Source organism: Schistocerca americana, chromosome 11 (assembly GCF_021461395.2).
Source record: "Schistocerca americana isolate TAMUIC-IGC-003095 chromosome 11, iqSchAmer2.1, whole genome shotgun sequence".
Lineage (NCBI taxonomy): Eukaryota > Metazoa > Arthropoda > Insecta > Orthoptera > Acrididae > Schistocerca > Schistocerca americana.
Genome location: NC_060129.1, coordinates 136,844,641 through 136,860,981, shown reverse-complemented (window position 1 = coordinate 136,860,981; position 16,341 = coordinate 136,844,641). Strand labels below are relative to the sequence as shown.

Sequence of the window (16,341 nt, the reverse complement as noted above, 5' to 3'; positions counted from 1 at the left end):
GGCCCTGATGTTTGGGATTTGGTTTGTGCTTCATTGTGAACAATTTGTTGTTTTGCATCTCAAGCTATGCCATTGGGGTATATAGCAGAAGTAGTGCAGAAAAAGATCAGTTAATTGGTGGTACAGTCACCTTAAGTGACAGGATGGTGTTGTTGGCACTGAGTGTTCTGTTGCCCCGGTGGACAGTCCCTCAGCTGTATCGCCTGCAGTGAGCCCCTGTGTGAACACGCCCACCCACACAGTGTTTCTCTGTGCAGCTCGCCGACCGCCACAGGGGGCGGGTCCACCCCCAACTCTGACAGTCAACCCCACAGCGGCCACAGCCGGTCTCCTGCTGCAGCTGCGCCTCCCACGTCTGCCCGACACACCCCTCCACCTGATGACGCAGCCGTCTCTCGCTTCCGGTGAGTTGTTGCCACACGTCCCCAAGTCTTACCCTCAGAGTACTGCTTATTTTGGCATTAACCAGCCGATATAGTAAATAAAATAAAATACAGATTCCTTCAGTTTTTGGATAGAGGTTACAGTTGCCATTAAACATCACTTATTTCTCACTTTTTTGGCTATGATATTTTGAAGATTGAGCACATGTGCAGAAGATTTCTCGCTCTCTGTATTTGCCGTGAGAATTAAGTTCAGTTCAGAGTCGCTCAACTTTAGCTACGTAGGAAGTGTCACATACAAATCATACCCATTTCCAAAGATTCTTTATATATTGATGTGTTGAATCTAGATTTTGTTTTTAGTGATGATTGTGTCTCTTACAAATTGATTCTGAATTAAATGGGTATGCAAACGGGATGTTTCATACAATTCCACTCAACAAAACTTACGTGAATGGTTGTAGATATAAGTTATTGAAGACACTCAGGAAGAAATGACGAAAGAAAGGTAAACAGAAATAAAAGTAATAATTACAAAGTTATTATTTAGTACCGGTATGAGCATGCAGCTTGTTTTGGGTATGTCTTAAAATGTAATTCGAGTATTCCTTAAATGGTTCCCTAGTGAGTTACATCTGTAGTGACTATTGGAAATCCGTGCCGCACTGGAACAGGAACCCAGATTTGCTGCTTATTGCAGGCAGTCTCCGTGACCAGTCGGCTGCCTGAGCACACCTCCACTTCTGACTCAGTGTCTCATCGACACTTGCACTAGAGTTTATCCCGAGGGACTTGTGGGAAGAGTAGCAAAAGGGAAATCGAATCGGTGGATGTTACCCTACTGTAGAGGATGTACATGAGAACCTCTGGTGGGAGTGTTTGCAAACCATGGGTAAAAAACATCATCCACAACGGTAATTCCATCTACGCCAACAAACGCACTCAGCTGGTCTAATGGTTGAGGTATCTGCTCTCGAGAAGTGAGAAATGCAGTGGGTGTGGCTGAGTGGAGATGCGTACAGCACTGTATGGCTCGTCACTCGTAAACAATTTCCTGCAACTGATGATGGAGGTCACCAGGTGTGATGAGTAGTGGTTTTCATTCACCGAGGAGACGTTTTGCATAATTCCATGGTATAGTTAACTTTTATTTTTAGAAATGAGCAACCGACGTGGGCAAAGATAGTTGATCCTAATGAAAATATATATATATATATATATATATATATATATATATATATATATATATATATATATAGTTTCCACAATGATGGTGGTGCCACTACAGCGGAGTTACTAAATAGAGTTTTCCTTAATTCCTTCACGAAAAAAGGCAAAGTAACTATTCAAGAATGCGAAACCAGAACAGCTGTTAGCGTGAGTGACATAAAAGTATATATTTTAGGTGTTGTGAAGCAACTCAAATCACTTAAGAAAGGCAACTCTTCTGGTCCAGATGGAATACGAATCAGGTTCCTTTCAGAGTATGCAGACACAATAGTGCCTTTCTTAGCAATCATATACAACCGTTCACTTGGCGAATGGTCTGTTCCTAAAGACTGGAAAGTACCAAAGGTCACACCAATACTCAAGAAAGGAAATAGGAGTAACCTATTGAATTACAGACGCATACTACTGACCTCAATTTGCAGTAGGATTTTGGAGAATATACTGTACTCGAACATCATGACTCACCTTGAAGAAAATGACTTATCGATACATAACCAACACGGATTCAGAAAATATCGTTCTTGTGCAACACAGCTAGCTATTTATGCCCATGAAGTAAGGAGTGCTGTCGACAAGGGATCTAAGATCGATTCCATATTCTTAGATTTCCAGAAGGGTTTGATACCATTTCTAACAAGAGACTATTACATGGTGTATACGACCCGGAAGATCCGGGAAAGACCTAGGAATTTTTTCATCTGCAGGAAAACCAGGAAAAACGGGAATTTTCTAGAATCCCGGGAGTTTTCCATTGATTTAGTTTTCAGTTAATTTTTTGTCATTTTGACTGGTAATAACCGATACTCTAACAAAGGACATTACTGTATACCGCTACTGCAGAATAATACTGCAGCAACAAAATATGAACGAGGGAATGAAATATAAATTCCAAAGGAAATGCTTCATATATAAACAAAAAACACACAGCGCTCATACAAGTGTCTGCCAACAGCAAAATGTGTGAAAGGCTGTAGGAAGACAATGCAGTGCTTAGTAACAACAAAGTACCTCCGATGAGCGTTAAGTCTCAACTGTTCACATCAGATTCATTTAAGCAGTTACGAGCGGAACCACGCGCATGCGCAGTTGAGTCGTGTCTGAGTAGTACCTTCTCCCGCTTCTGGAAACAGGAATGTCGCTGTTGGTTCTGTACGCAGCAAACCGGAGTATCTGAACCAGGCGCCAATTTCTGTGGCGAGGGGGGGAAATTCGTATTGTTGAGGAAATATCATAGATCCAGGGTTGATGCGCAGATCAGGTTGACTTGTAGTGGGGAGGGGGGGTGATCTGTGTTCACATTTAGTGACTTTGCTGTTTCCTCTTTGTTCACTGCTGTCATGTCAAATGAAAGAGAGTGGTTTCTGTGGCTGGGAGATATCAAGTGAATTAAAATACATTCACACAATTACGGAAGATTAAAATATGTCATTAGTTCCAGATTTTAATACAATTTCCACCTCTCTGACAGTCAAGCATTAATTATCTTGCAGAACAATGAAGTTACTTTTGTCGCTTTGCTGAAGTAATTCGGCTTTTATTGATCTTTTCCGCTGAGGCAGCCAGTTTGTTTGAAACAAAGTGCTCAATTCCACACTATTGGCTAGTTTCAACTGTTCGCTGCATTTCAAGGGCACGTTTTCATCTTCTACAGGGTGTATACGACCCGGGACAACCGAGAGATCTGGGAAAAACCCGGGAACTGTTTCATCCGGGAGAAAACCAGGAAAAACCCGGGAATTTTTTAGAATTCTGGGAATTTTTCATTGTTTTAGTTTTCAGTTAAATTTCTGTAATTTTGACTGGCAAGAACCGTTAGAACAAATGATATTACTGTATCCCGCAACTGCAGAATAATACTGCAACAATGAAACTTAACTAGAGACAAAACCAAAATAACTTAAAATGCAAAGGAAATGCGCCATATACGACGACGACACAGAGTCCTCATGCAAGCGTCTGCCAACAGCAAAACGTGTCAAAGGCTTTGGGAAGGCTGTGCAATACTTCATAACAACAAATTCCCTCTGATGACCGTGAAGTCACAACTGTTTACACTACATTCGTGTTAGCAGTTACGAGCGAGCTCATGCGCATGCGCAGTTGAGTCGCGTTTGAGAAGCATATTCTCCCGCTTCTGGCTACAGGAATGTGGCTCTCCGCTGTGCAAGCAGTCGCAGCAAGCAGCTAGATGGTACCGGGAAAAGGGGGCGCCAAATTCATATTCTCAAGGAAAAAAACTTGTTTCACAAAGCGCCTAGCATCCAGCGCACGTTGATCTATCAATCATTTATATGATTTTGAAACGCATCCTTGTTGGTTTCTGAACACATTTTAAGTTCATTTCTGAATGAATCGTAAGTTGATTTTTGAATGCGTGCGTAGTGTACGTGATGTCTGTCAGGAGAATCCTAATCGCATCTAGAAAATAAACTTTCTGCAGACAAAAGGGGATGGGGCCGTACGAGCTGAGCGGAGTAAAGCCGAACGGATAAATGCCAGTCGCTGTCTGATTATGTGGTTGATTGGGTTTTCGGATGATCGGCTTTCTTATAATTCATAGGGAAATCCATAGATTCAGTCTACGAGAATGGAAATAAACGACTGGAGGAATAACAAGTGGGTAAGATTACGTATTATCTTCTCGTTGTATCCAAGAAAATGAAATTTTGACAGAAACTTTCTGCCCAGATTGCTACACTAGTAAGGACCAGTTGTACAGCCCCTGGCTAGCAGCTGCTTAAGTTCTGATTCGGAAGTAACGCAGAAAACGTTTTGTACGAATTTGTAACAACGCCTAATGGCAGAACAATCGTGGGGTAACTAAACCGGTGATTCTGGCAGTGTTACTGAAGTTAATCGGCGAACAAATTTTGACAGTAGCAGGAATGTCCACAGAATTGGTGATGACAAGATTGTTAGAACGAGGAAGCAGAATAAACGGGGACATCACACAAATTATGGAAGGACGAGACTATTCCTAATTTATATAAGAATTTCGTAATACTACTTTCCGATCTCATGCTTGAGAAACTGGTGCGTATGAATGAAATGTGAAACTATTTCCTAACATAAAGCTTTTTGCATGTTGTAGGCCTAATAGGCATTTGATATATGTACTTAGTGAATTATATTCTATCGTGTATTAAAAATGACTATCTGTGCCAATACAGTCTCGCTAATTTGGTGTGTAAGTGTGTGTGTGTGTGTGTGTGTGTGTGTGTGTGTGTGTGTGTGTGTTATAAAATTTGCTACAATATTAGAAAGGCCTGTTTTGTTTTATTTAGCATACATCGACAAAATAGACGTAATCAGATCCAGAAACCACACCAGTCTTGGGTATTATTTGTATTAACAGCTTTTTCAGTATTAGGTAACGAAATTTCGAATTTTCATGCAGCAAAAAGTTTGACCAACTTTGGTGAGGTAATAGATTCTTGTGCAGAAAGCAAAAGCACGCCATTTAAAGCTGTAGCAAGATTAGAGAGAAAAAATGCTAGGAGGTAAGTATTGAAATGTGTACTTTCTTGCTTGTCTCTTGTCTATATTGGTTTTATGCATCCTATATTTCACTTTTGTCACGCAAAACAGGAAGTTATTAGCTATTAGGCAATAAAGAGTCCAAATTTTCTGTAGAGTTCTTGTTCTCCCAATTACAAATATTCCCATCCGCTATTAATGGCGAGTTTTTTAAAAAATAAAGAGGGGCAGGCTGTCAAACTGGCTGACTGGGAGCAGGAGAGGCACCACAGGACATTTCTATTTCCACAGTCCTGAATATAGTTTGATGTCATCGCTTACAAAATATACCCGTTTCAATTCCACAGAGTGAAATACAGTGACGTGCGATAGGAGAACGCTGTACGAAGAGGCGTGGCACTGCGCTTCGGCACACTTCACACCATATAACATGTCGTATATTTTCTCGAACACGTATGTTTTTGTTCCAAATTTTTCAGAATGATGTGTTTTACAAGATGCCCTAGGGTACGTTCGAAAATTCGATTTTTTTGGTGTTGACCGGTTCGCAAATATCGTAGATGCGAGGCTGATGCGCAGAGAAGTCTGAACTACAGTGGGCAGTCACCACGTGGCCCGTGTTGACGTTCAGTGGTTTTCCTGTTTCTCCTTCGTTTACTCTCGCGTCACATGAAAGCAAAACGGGTATCTTTGGCCGGGAGGTATCAAGTGCATTAAAATATATTCACATAATTACCGAAGGCTGATATACATTATTAGTTTCAGATTTTAATTTGTTTCCACGTTTCTGACAGTCAAGCATCAATCGCCTTGCAGAACAATGAAGTTATTTTTGTCTCTTTGCTAAATAAATTTGGCTTTCATTAACCTTTTCCGCAGAGGCATCCAATGTATTTGAAACGAAATGTTTAATTTCACAGTACTGGCTAGTTTCAACTGTTCGCTGCATTTCAAGTGCAAGTTTTCATCTTCTAGCACGAACGGCATTATGCCATACTAATGAACCAAACGTGAGATACTGCAGTACTGGTACTCCCAGAAAATTTACATCTGAATCTGGACATACGAATGTGCGCTTTAAGTAGCAGTTTAAATGTGCACATTTTAGTATGGTTCACGAAATTCTGATCTCTTGGAGTACCCTGGGACGTCTTACTGCTTTTACAACGTAATGTAAGATCTTTCAATGTTTTACACGTACGTACATACGGGCTTCCTACGTCATGTTAGCTGCGCAAGCTCGGGGCGCCTCTTACCTGGCGCTCTCCGGCAGCTGCTGGAACGAACCTGTTTCCAGCAGGTCGTGGAAAAATATTGCGAATGTTGGTTTGAAAAGCATTAATTTCAAAGTAAATATCTTTTAACGTAAGTTGGACTATGCGCGAGGATGTACCATGAAATTCTTAAATCAGAGTGTTTGACTCCATCTAAAAATCAACTCTTTGATGACAAGCCATGTAGAAGAATTTCGAACCCTGGAGATCAGACATTTATGTCATTATTAAAAATTTTACTGCCACATTTGTGTGATGGGTCTTAAAGTGTAACACGCGCAAAAAATCAACATTATCTCGAAAGATTAGCTTCTCTTGCAGCTTATTAACCTTAGTGACCAATATTATATGTGGAAGCTTTGCTTTTCTTGTAGCAACACTATGTATATTAATGTAAGCCATTAACTCGTGTGTTACCGCTGCTTAACAGGGATGTTGCTATTGGCTGACTACATTCTACGCCCATGTCCAAAACCATAACCATTCAAAGGATTGATAAGTTTTGCACTTCCGAGGGAAAATATACTGTCACTTAAGACGGAAAAAGTGTTTTCACGCGGGAGAAAGTGTATTTTTAAGCGGGAAATCCGGGGAAAATCCGGGAATTTTTTTCCTTGTCCATGTATACATCCAGTATTAATCAAATTTGATACGTATGAAGTATCGTCTCTGTTGTGTGACTGGATTCTTGATTTCCTCGCAGAGATGTCACAGTTCATTCTGATAGACGGCAAATCATCGAGTAGAATAGAAGTCGTATACGGCGTTCCGCAAGGTAGTGTCGTAGGCCCTCTGCTGTTCCTTATTTACATAAATGATCTAGGTGATAATCTGAGCTGCCCCCTTAGATTGTTTGCAGATGACGCTGTAATTTACCGTCTAGTAAAATCATCAGACGATCAATTCCAATTACAAAATGATCTAGAGAGAATTTCTGTATGATGCGGGAAGTGTCAGTTTGCACCAAACAAAGAAAAGTGCGAGGTCATCGACATGGGTACTAAGAGGAATCCGCTAAATTTTGGGTATACAATAAATCGCACAAATTTAAGGGCTGTCAATTCGACTAAATACCTAGGAATTACAATTACGAGCAACTTAAATTGGAAAGATCACACAGATAATATTGTGGGGAAGGCGAAACAAAGACTGCGCTTTGTTGGCAGAAACTTAGAAGGTGCGACAAACCTACCAAAGAGAGCCTACATTACACTTGTACGTCCTCTGCTGGAATATTGCTGCACGGTGTGGGATCCTTACCAGGTACGATTGGCGGAGGACAGCTAAAAAGTGCAAAGAAGGGCAGTTCGTTTCGCGTTATCGCGCAATATGGGTGAGAGTGTCACTGATATGATGCGCGAGTTGGTGTGGCAGTCGCTGTAACAAAGGCTGTCCTCTTTGCGGCGAGATCTGTTTACGAAATTTCAGTTGCCAGCTTTCTCTTCCGATGGAAAATATTTTGTTGACATCCACCTATGTAGGGCGAAATGATCAACATAATAAAATAAGAGAAATCAAGAGCTCCAATGGAAAGATTGAGGTGTTCCTTTTTCCTACGCGGCATTTGAGAGTGGAATGGTAGAGAAATGGTATGAAACAGGTTCATCGAACCCTCTGCCAGGCACTTCAGTGTGAATTGCAGAGTAAACACGTAGATGTAGATGTTGATTCCCTCCTGTATAGAGATTGAAGTACTTTCTGCTTTGATTGACCAAGATAATCAGCTGCAGATTTGATCGACTTTGGAATCCAGTGAACATTTAAAACCCTGCTGCACCTCAGGCAGGCAACAGAAGCACACCCATTTCCACTCGCAGTCATGGAAGACACAGAGAATTAGTGTTGAAATTATATCAGGGGCAGGCAACAAACAGAAATTTTTCAATTTTCGTGCATACAAATCATGCGGGTAATAACGCGTAATTTAGCGCAGGAAGTACATACCTACAAGTAAAAAAATTTTAAAAACGCTACATATAAGATGACACACACCTACATGTGCTACATGCACACTGAAAACATCGACAGTGTCGAATTGTATACTTAGTGTCCAGGATAATAGTATTAATAATGCAGCACATGCTGATATCAAAATCCGTATGCTCCGTAGAGAATGTGAAACAAAGCAGAAAAATATAGAACGCCAAGATGACATGCAAGACTTGGAAAGGTAAGAAGTGGGGAAATGTTTGGGATGCAAACACGCCGGCCGCGGTGGCCGTGCGGTTCTAGGCGCTACAGTCTGGAGCCGAGCGACTGCTACGGTCGCAGGTTCGAATCCTGCCTCGGGCATGGATGTGTGTGATGTCCTTAGGTTAGTTAGGTATACTTAGTTGGAAGTTCTAGGCGACTGATGACCTCAGAAGTTAAGTCCCATAGTGCTCAGAGCCATTTTGTGATGCAGCGTCAAGGGTAACAGCAGCCATGTTTCCGAGCTGATAGTCCTTGCTGCTGGAAACGTCGTCGAACTGTTCGTGCAGATGGTCGTTCTCTTGCAAACGTCCCCATCTGTTGACGCAGGGATCGAGACGTGGCTGCACGATCCCTTACAGCCATGCGGATAAGATGGCTGTCACCTCGACTGCTAGTGATAAGAGGCCGTTGGGATCCAGCACGGCGTTCCGTATTACCCTCCTGAACCCACCGATTCCATATTCTGCTAACAGTCAATGGATCTCGACCAACGCGAGCAGCAATGTCGCGATACGATAAACCGCAATCGCGATAGGCTGCAATCCGACCTTTATCAAAGTTGAAAACGTGATGGTACGCATTTCTCCTCCTTAGACGAGGCATCACAACAACGTTTCACCAGGCAACGCCAGTCTACTGCTGTTTGTGTATGAGAAATCGGTTGGAAACTTTCCTCATGTCAGCACGTTGTAGGTGTCTCCACCGGCGCCAACCTTGTGTCAATGCTCTGAAAAGCTAATCATTTGCATGTCACAGCATCTTCTTCCTGTCGGTTAAATGTCGCGTCTGTAGCACTTCATCTTCGTGGTTTAGCAATTTTAATGGCCAGTGGTGTATTATTCAGACAACATTCTGCATCACTAGAAATACGTCTCCTCGGCACGGCAACTAAAGACAGTCTCTCTAATTTAGATTTTTTTCACAGTTTTCGGAAAATATTGAAGTTGCTTTTTTGAATTTGTACTGAGGCACAATTTTACTTTCACTGTGTAAAGGAGTGTTGTCGCTTTTTGAACTTTCATCAGGTCCAGTGTTTAATTTTGATTATGTGAGGCAAGTATATGTGACACCCATTGCCCCGGGGGGAGGGGCGGTTTGAATGGAATATCAAATGCGAGGAAACAGGACACCAGTTGCGTTACACAATTTTTATCGAAACTAGTGTGCTCTTTCTTCACATCGACATTCTTCAAAAACAGACGTTGAAAATGAACAAAAATGTAAACGACAAAACTGGTCGCTGCAGTGGACTGAGGGAACTGCTGGCGTAATCGGCGCCCAGCGCTACCAACAGAAACAGCAAACTTTCAGATTCACGACCCAGTTCTGGCGCTACAGCTGCAGGGTCGCTGGCATTTGCTGAAACGAAAAAGCAGGGAAGTCGACGTGAAGTGTTGCGGACAAATCCGATACGTGACGAAACCGAACGATGGACCCACGAGACACCTTTCAGTGTGCCACTTACATCCAGTTACGGCAGCTTGCACGGTGGTTGTCGGGAGGCGTGGACATCCGTCGTTTTCCTTTCAGTTCTTGCTCTGAGGGGGATAGCTTGTTGATGTACAGAGTATCCAATAATAAATCAATACTCCAACGAACAGCTCTAAAACGGGGAGTGTACTTACAACGTGCAACCCATGTTTTTATAGGCAGGCACGTTGATGATTTTGCGCTGATATATCAATCCTTTTCTCGATACATGGGGAGCAGATAACGGTATTTTATTTTGTGTCGATACATCGGATACTGTACATTTTAAAAATATCAAGTCATAGGCAAACTCTATCATTCCGCAATCGACGTCTGTTAAAACCTGTCGTGCGGCCATCAAGACGTCGGAAACCCTTTCCCAGGAGCCACCTCAGTAGAGGTGACAGCGGCGCCAACGCGCTGCCCTTTTGTACCTTGCGTACGCGATACTGCTGCCATCTGTATGTGTAGATATCGCTATCCCATGACCTTCTGTCAGCTCAGCCTGTCTCTGCCTGGAAGCACCCGGGTGGTTCTACAGCGCAAAAGAGCTGCTGTCAATTACAAATCAGAGACTACTCGAAATTGTACGTAGACGGAATAGATTTTAAATAAGCTAAACATTTATTCAAAATAACTGATGCCTTGTCATCCACAGACTAAATACTTTCCTTAGTGAAGAGTGTTTTTACATTTTAATTAACAATATAGTCAAATTGCACACCATCGACTGCTAGGCACATTTGGAATGGCTGTTTGAGAGAGGGAGATGAACTGGACAAGCTACATTGGATGATACGTCGTTGTGTGGTCTGGCGCGCATCATCTGACATACCTGGGGTTCATGACAGACTCTATCTTTTAGTGCTCCCCGTAGAAAGAAATCCATTTGAGTCAGATGAGTATTTGTACTAAAATTTGCTATGAGAACGGATTAAAATGCATCGTGGTTTTAGAAATATTATATACTGCTTTTGGTGAGTATACTACGAGTGAAATAGGTGTTTACGACTGGTATAAACATTTAGAAGAAGATGAGGATGACGAGAAGTTCATAATAGAAGACGAACTGAGTCAAACCAAACGATGCGTAAATTAACACTCAATCGTCTCGGTGACATATGGCCGAGACCAGTGAAATGTGAATGTTATGTGTCTGACGGTAATCTTCGGTTTTAACAGTACAGTGCACCACGACTCCTTGTCCCAAGATGAAACGGCCAGTAGGCAGATCTTCTCACCAGCTGAACCCCGATGGCTTGAAGCAACACGGAAAGGTGTCCGGCTTTGTGGCGGAACAGTTGATTGTTTCTGCACTGCGATAACGCACCTGCTCACAGTTCGTTGCGTGCTTGTGCATGTTTGGCTAGAAACAATACTGTAGTGATGTCCTTGGCCCCACGTTCGCTCCATGTGTGACATTTGTTCCCAAAAATAAAGACAAACCTTAAAGAGCTGTCTCTTACATAAGAGATGAGATTCAAACTGCACGTCTGAGAGAACTAAACGCTACTGTAAGGATTGTTCCAGAATCGTTTTAAGCATTGGAAGAACCACTGGAATAAATGTATAATATGTAATGGGAAATATCTTGGTGAAGACAACATTGATGTAGACTAATAAATAAACCAAGTATTGGTTTCAACATTCACCGCTGTTGCTTGGACTGTCATATTGTCCATTTTGGTGCCAGTGTCACGACCCTGTCACCGTCTTCTAAGAGGAATGTCGTTGGTTCACCACCCAAGTTTCGTCGACAAAAAAGAGTTCTGTTAATTTCCTGACTTGTATCAAGTATTTGCATCGCCAGTCAGTAATCACTTCTCTCTAGAGCGATGTTTCCTTTACTTAGAGGTCTGTTGCAAGTAAATCGCATTTCATGCAGTGTCTTACGCTAAACAGCTTTTTTCCAAGGAAAATATTTTTTTTGTTTTTACGGCAACAACTAATTTGTGTAATGTCAGCACTAGTTTTTAGCCATACAAAAGTCCCTATGGTTGATAAAATTACCTATTTTTAGAAACTGCTTGCAATGATGGATTTATACTCCAAATTTCGTAGTGCACTTTCTTGGCGGCTCTGGCAAACCGCGTGGTTTATTTTCGGTCGCCTTTCTGATGCGTCCAATAGCGGCAAGGCTGACTTGTGTGTAAACTACAATCCTTTCTTTTTGAGACGGGCAACATTAGCCCCCAGTTCTCTCTGTGCCGACTCTTTAATACAATCCGTGATTGCAACAGAGGTGACTGAGCCATTTTTACCCCAAAGATCGCAATTCTTTGCATTGTGCAGATTTTCCTGTGATGTGGTGCGCTTATCCATCACCTCTGAATAACATATTCGTACATGTCCACAGAGCATTTCACACGGTGGATTACTGTCGACTGTTGAAGAAGATAGAAACGTGTGGAATAGGTTCCCATGCATGTGAGTGGGCCTCAGCTCTTAAGTGACAGAACCCAGTATGTTGTCCTCAGTGGCGAGTGTTCGCCAGAGGCAGGAGTGCTCCAGAAAAGGGTGGTGGGGCCGCTGTTACTGTCTGTATACATAAATGGTCCGGTGGACAGGTATCTGCAGCTGTTTGCTGATTGTCCCCTGGTGTACAGTAAGATGTCGTCGTGAGTGAGTGTTGGAGGACACAAGGCGAGTTGGACAAAATTTCTAGTTGGTGTGACGAATGGCAGCCATCTGTAAATGTAGAGAAACGTAAGTTGATGCAGGTGAGTAGGAAAAACAGACACGTAGTGTTGAGGTGTTCCGCTAGACACAGAGGCGTCGCTTAAATGTCTGAGCGAGAGTTCGCAAAGTGATACGAAATGGAACGAGGTTGAGAGGACTGCGGTAGGGAAGGCGGGAGGTCGACTTTAGTTTGTTGGGAGAATTTTAGGAATGTGTGGTTGGCCTGTAGATGAGGCTGCATGTAGGCCGCTGGTGCGACCTGTTCTCGAGTACTGCTAGAGTGTTTGGTATCGGCAACAGGTATAATTAAAGGAAGACAGCTATAGGACTGAGAGCTGAGCTGCTAGATTTGCTACCGGTAGTTTCGAGTGACGCAGAGGTATTGTGCAGAAGCTTCAGGAACTCGAATCGGAATCACTGGAGGGGAGGCGAAATTCTTTTCGAGGAATTGTTGAGAAAATTTAGAGAACTGTTTTTTGACGCTGACTGCAGAACAATTCTAGTTGTGGCAATGTACACTTGAGACAAGGCGTGTGAAGATAGGGTGAGAGGCGTTGTCGCTCGTACAGAGGCATACAGGCAGTCGTTTCTCCCTCGCTCTACTTGGGAGCGGAACGGAAAAAGCAGATGACTGCAGTCAGTTGAGAACTTTTTATATGTACCAGTTACTACTATTGTTTCATATGGTTGCTGCTCCACCTACATTGATTATTTTGCACTGAATGCAGCAGTTTTATTAGGTCTGTAGTTTCTAGTTGGTATTTCACTTGTCTTTGGAGCTTCTTACTGGCTCTCTCGCTTGGGATTAGCCTTCAACTGTGGGGAGAGGTTCCCGCGACATTGGTTAAAGTTCAGCAATGCCAGATCTATACAAGTATTTTGGTATTTGTAAGTGAACATGCGATAATGAATCAACACTCTGTTTGTATTTCTTACAGGCACCTGATTTCTTTCTGGCATGATCCAATTTATGCATTGCATTAGATACAGGAAATACAGTACTTTTTTGAGACTGGTCTAAAGTTACGGTTTAAGTGTTTGTACTACTACTGAAAGAGAAATTTTACTCGGAAGCAGCGTAGTTGGTATACACTGTAAGTTTACTTAGACCTTTTTAAGTATAAATGTAAAGTTTTACGCCTTCTGTAGTGGTGTGTAACTTATTTTGTGTCCAGAATTTTCAGAAAATGCAAAAAGTTGCACAAAGTTAACATGACTGAGTATAGTAGTTGTGCAGGATGCCGCCTGCCACAGACCATATGGTGGCTTGCAAAGTGTGTAAGCAGATGGAAGTGAATGTTCCAGTGGATGTATCTCTTGTTGCATGCATGATTATATGAGCACATGTGACGGTTATTATGCAGCGGGTAGTGTGTGTGTGTGTGTGTGTGTGTGTGTGTGTGTGTGTGTGTGTGTGTGTGTGTGTGTGTGTGTCGGGGAGAGTCGACCTGGTGCCCTTGTTGTATTTGAAATATGTCGACCGACTTATTGTGTACGAAGCAGTGACTTTTATATTTTATGTCGGTATGTCAGGAAATTTCCATGTTACTGGTCTGAATCACTTAGCTGTCTGGTGGGGAAGTAGTATTTCAGTACTTACAGATGAGTGTAGTTTCTAGTGTTTTGTTCCTAAGTGACAGAAGGAATTGGTATCCAGAGAAGGTGTTTTAGGGGTGTGTTTGAATGTAGATGAAGGATTGGGTAGCAGCTGCATGCCGAGGTGAAAGGAGGCGGATCTGTGGATTGAATTATGAGGAAAACCAAATGAATTTGTTAGGAGATGGAGTGCACCTATTTTTAATGGGAGATGGCTGAAGTTTTTGATAATGGGCTAGTGCTGTGGATCTGTCTGTAATACGCTGGTTAACCCGTATCGCAGAAGCGAGATTTCTAGATTTGTGACTTGTCGCTCGGAAGAAGTGTATTCCGAATTGTTGGCAGTTTTGCGGCTGTGACAGTTTCTTTCATTTGGTGTGTGTGTCTCGATAGTAGAGAGTAAGTGTGTCGATGTTTTGTGCAGGAGCCTTTCTGAGGAGGAGCGAGGCAGGAGGCTGAGAGAGGCGGCTGACGAGGGGGCGGTGGAGGAGGTGCGGGCGTTGCTCGCGGCTGGGGCGGACGTGGGGGCGAGGGGCGAGGGCGGGTTGACCGCCCTGCACTGCGCTGCAGGGAGAGGCCACGCGGCTGTGGTGCGGCTGCTGCTCTCTGCGGCGTCCGACCCCAACGCCAGGTCTCAGTGGGGGCTGACGCCGCTGCACGAGACGGCAAGCTTTGGCCACGCAGAAGCGGCGGCTGCGTTGCTGCAGGCCGGAGCCGACAGGGGGGTGACAGATGAAGATGGGGACACCCCCCTGGACATCGCCAGGCGGTACAATTATCAGGAGATCGTCAGGATGCTAACACAGAGTTAATACGCGCCACTAGAGGAAATGGCATCCTGCACTTCATTCTACATGATATTAAAATAAAAAATTGAAAAAAAAAAGATCGCTTTCTCTATTCATTTCTACCTTTTGCAGTCCACACAATTACTCCAGTAACACAACTACTGCAACAACAGGAGATATCTGTAAACCAACGTGACAAACCTTACTTTTCACAATTCACTCTGTAAAACATTTCACAACCAATTTCTGCAAAAGCTCAGCAACAATTGCAAAATACTCCATCATTTATAAACTCCACTTCTCTCTCCCTCTCTGTCTTGTGTTTCTCGTCCCACATACAGTATTCAAACAGCTTACAAGAGTACAGCCGACCTCTCTCACAACCGCCTGTATTTCGAAACGTAAACACCCAATTTCTTCCAAGACACAAATGCGAGAATACCAGTTGTTGTGCATTAATGTTAGTTCTTTGCACCAGTCTCCTACATTACCTAATAACTGCAAACCATTTGCTAGCAGTGTCTATGTTGCTACCTCACATCACTGCGAACTGCACCATTCTCATATTACTGGCATATAAGTTGTTCAGTTAGAATGTATCTTCACTTGCGACCTCACACTGAATTCTGTGCGTGCACTGCACAAGTACTTTTCCTGTTTAATTGCAATGTCACATTTGTAGCAGTGCTCACACCACATCATGCTCACACCATCTGCAGCCTTCCTGCCAGCTCACCTTCAAATAAAGAGAATTGAACAACCACCTAAAATCATTAGACTCCTAAACACCTCCCTTGCTGCTCTTACAGAACAAACTACCATCTCTCAGGGAATTATACTCGGTATCCTCATGCGTGCATGTGTGACCAAAGCGGCAGACTGCATTCTGAACAAGAGCTTCTGTGGCCCTCATGTGGCGGCGTTACACACGGAAGCTCCTCAACATTCTCTGTGAGGAAGCAGCGGCGCCAGGAGACAGTACTGACTTGGTGAGTGACCTCCACGGCATTGATGAATACTTCAGGCTCTGCCAGTTGATCCTCAACATAAATAAATGTAATACACTGTGCATACACAGGAAAAGAAATCCACTACTGTACAATTACACTGCTGACCACAAATTGCTGGAAACAGTAAGTCACCTACCGTAAAATATCTAGCAGTAACTATCCAGAGCGACGCTACGTGCAATGACCAAAAATACCAATTGGTAACAAATTGCAGTACATCTTTTCTCAGCGATTCCACAAT

At 43.0% G+C, this 16,341-nt stretch overlaps 1 protein-coding gene across 1 annotated transcript in view; it reads left to right on the top strand.

Moving 5' to 3' along the window:
- The window catches only part of LOC124554183 (ankyrin-3-like), a 65,567-nt gene extending 50,409 nt beyond the window's left edge, over positions 1 to 15,158 (top strand). The window contains exons 3-4 of the mRNA XM_047128253.1: positions 258 to 404; positions 14,727 to 15,158. Coding sequence (XP_046984209.1) covers positions 258 to 404; positions 14,727 to 15,114 — 535 coding nt within the window. The 3' untranslated portion in view covers positions 15,115 to 15,158. The remainder of the gene's footprint in view (positions 1 to 257; positions 405 to 14,726) is intronic.
- The last annotated feature ends 1,183 nt before the right edge of the window (positions 15,159 to 16,341 follow it).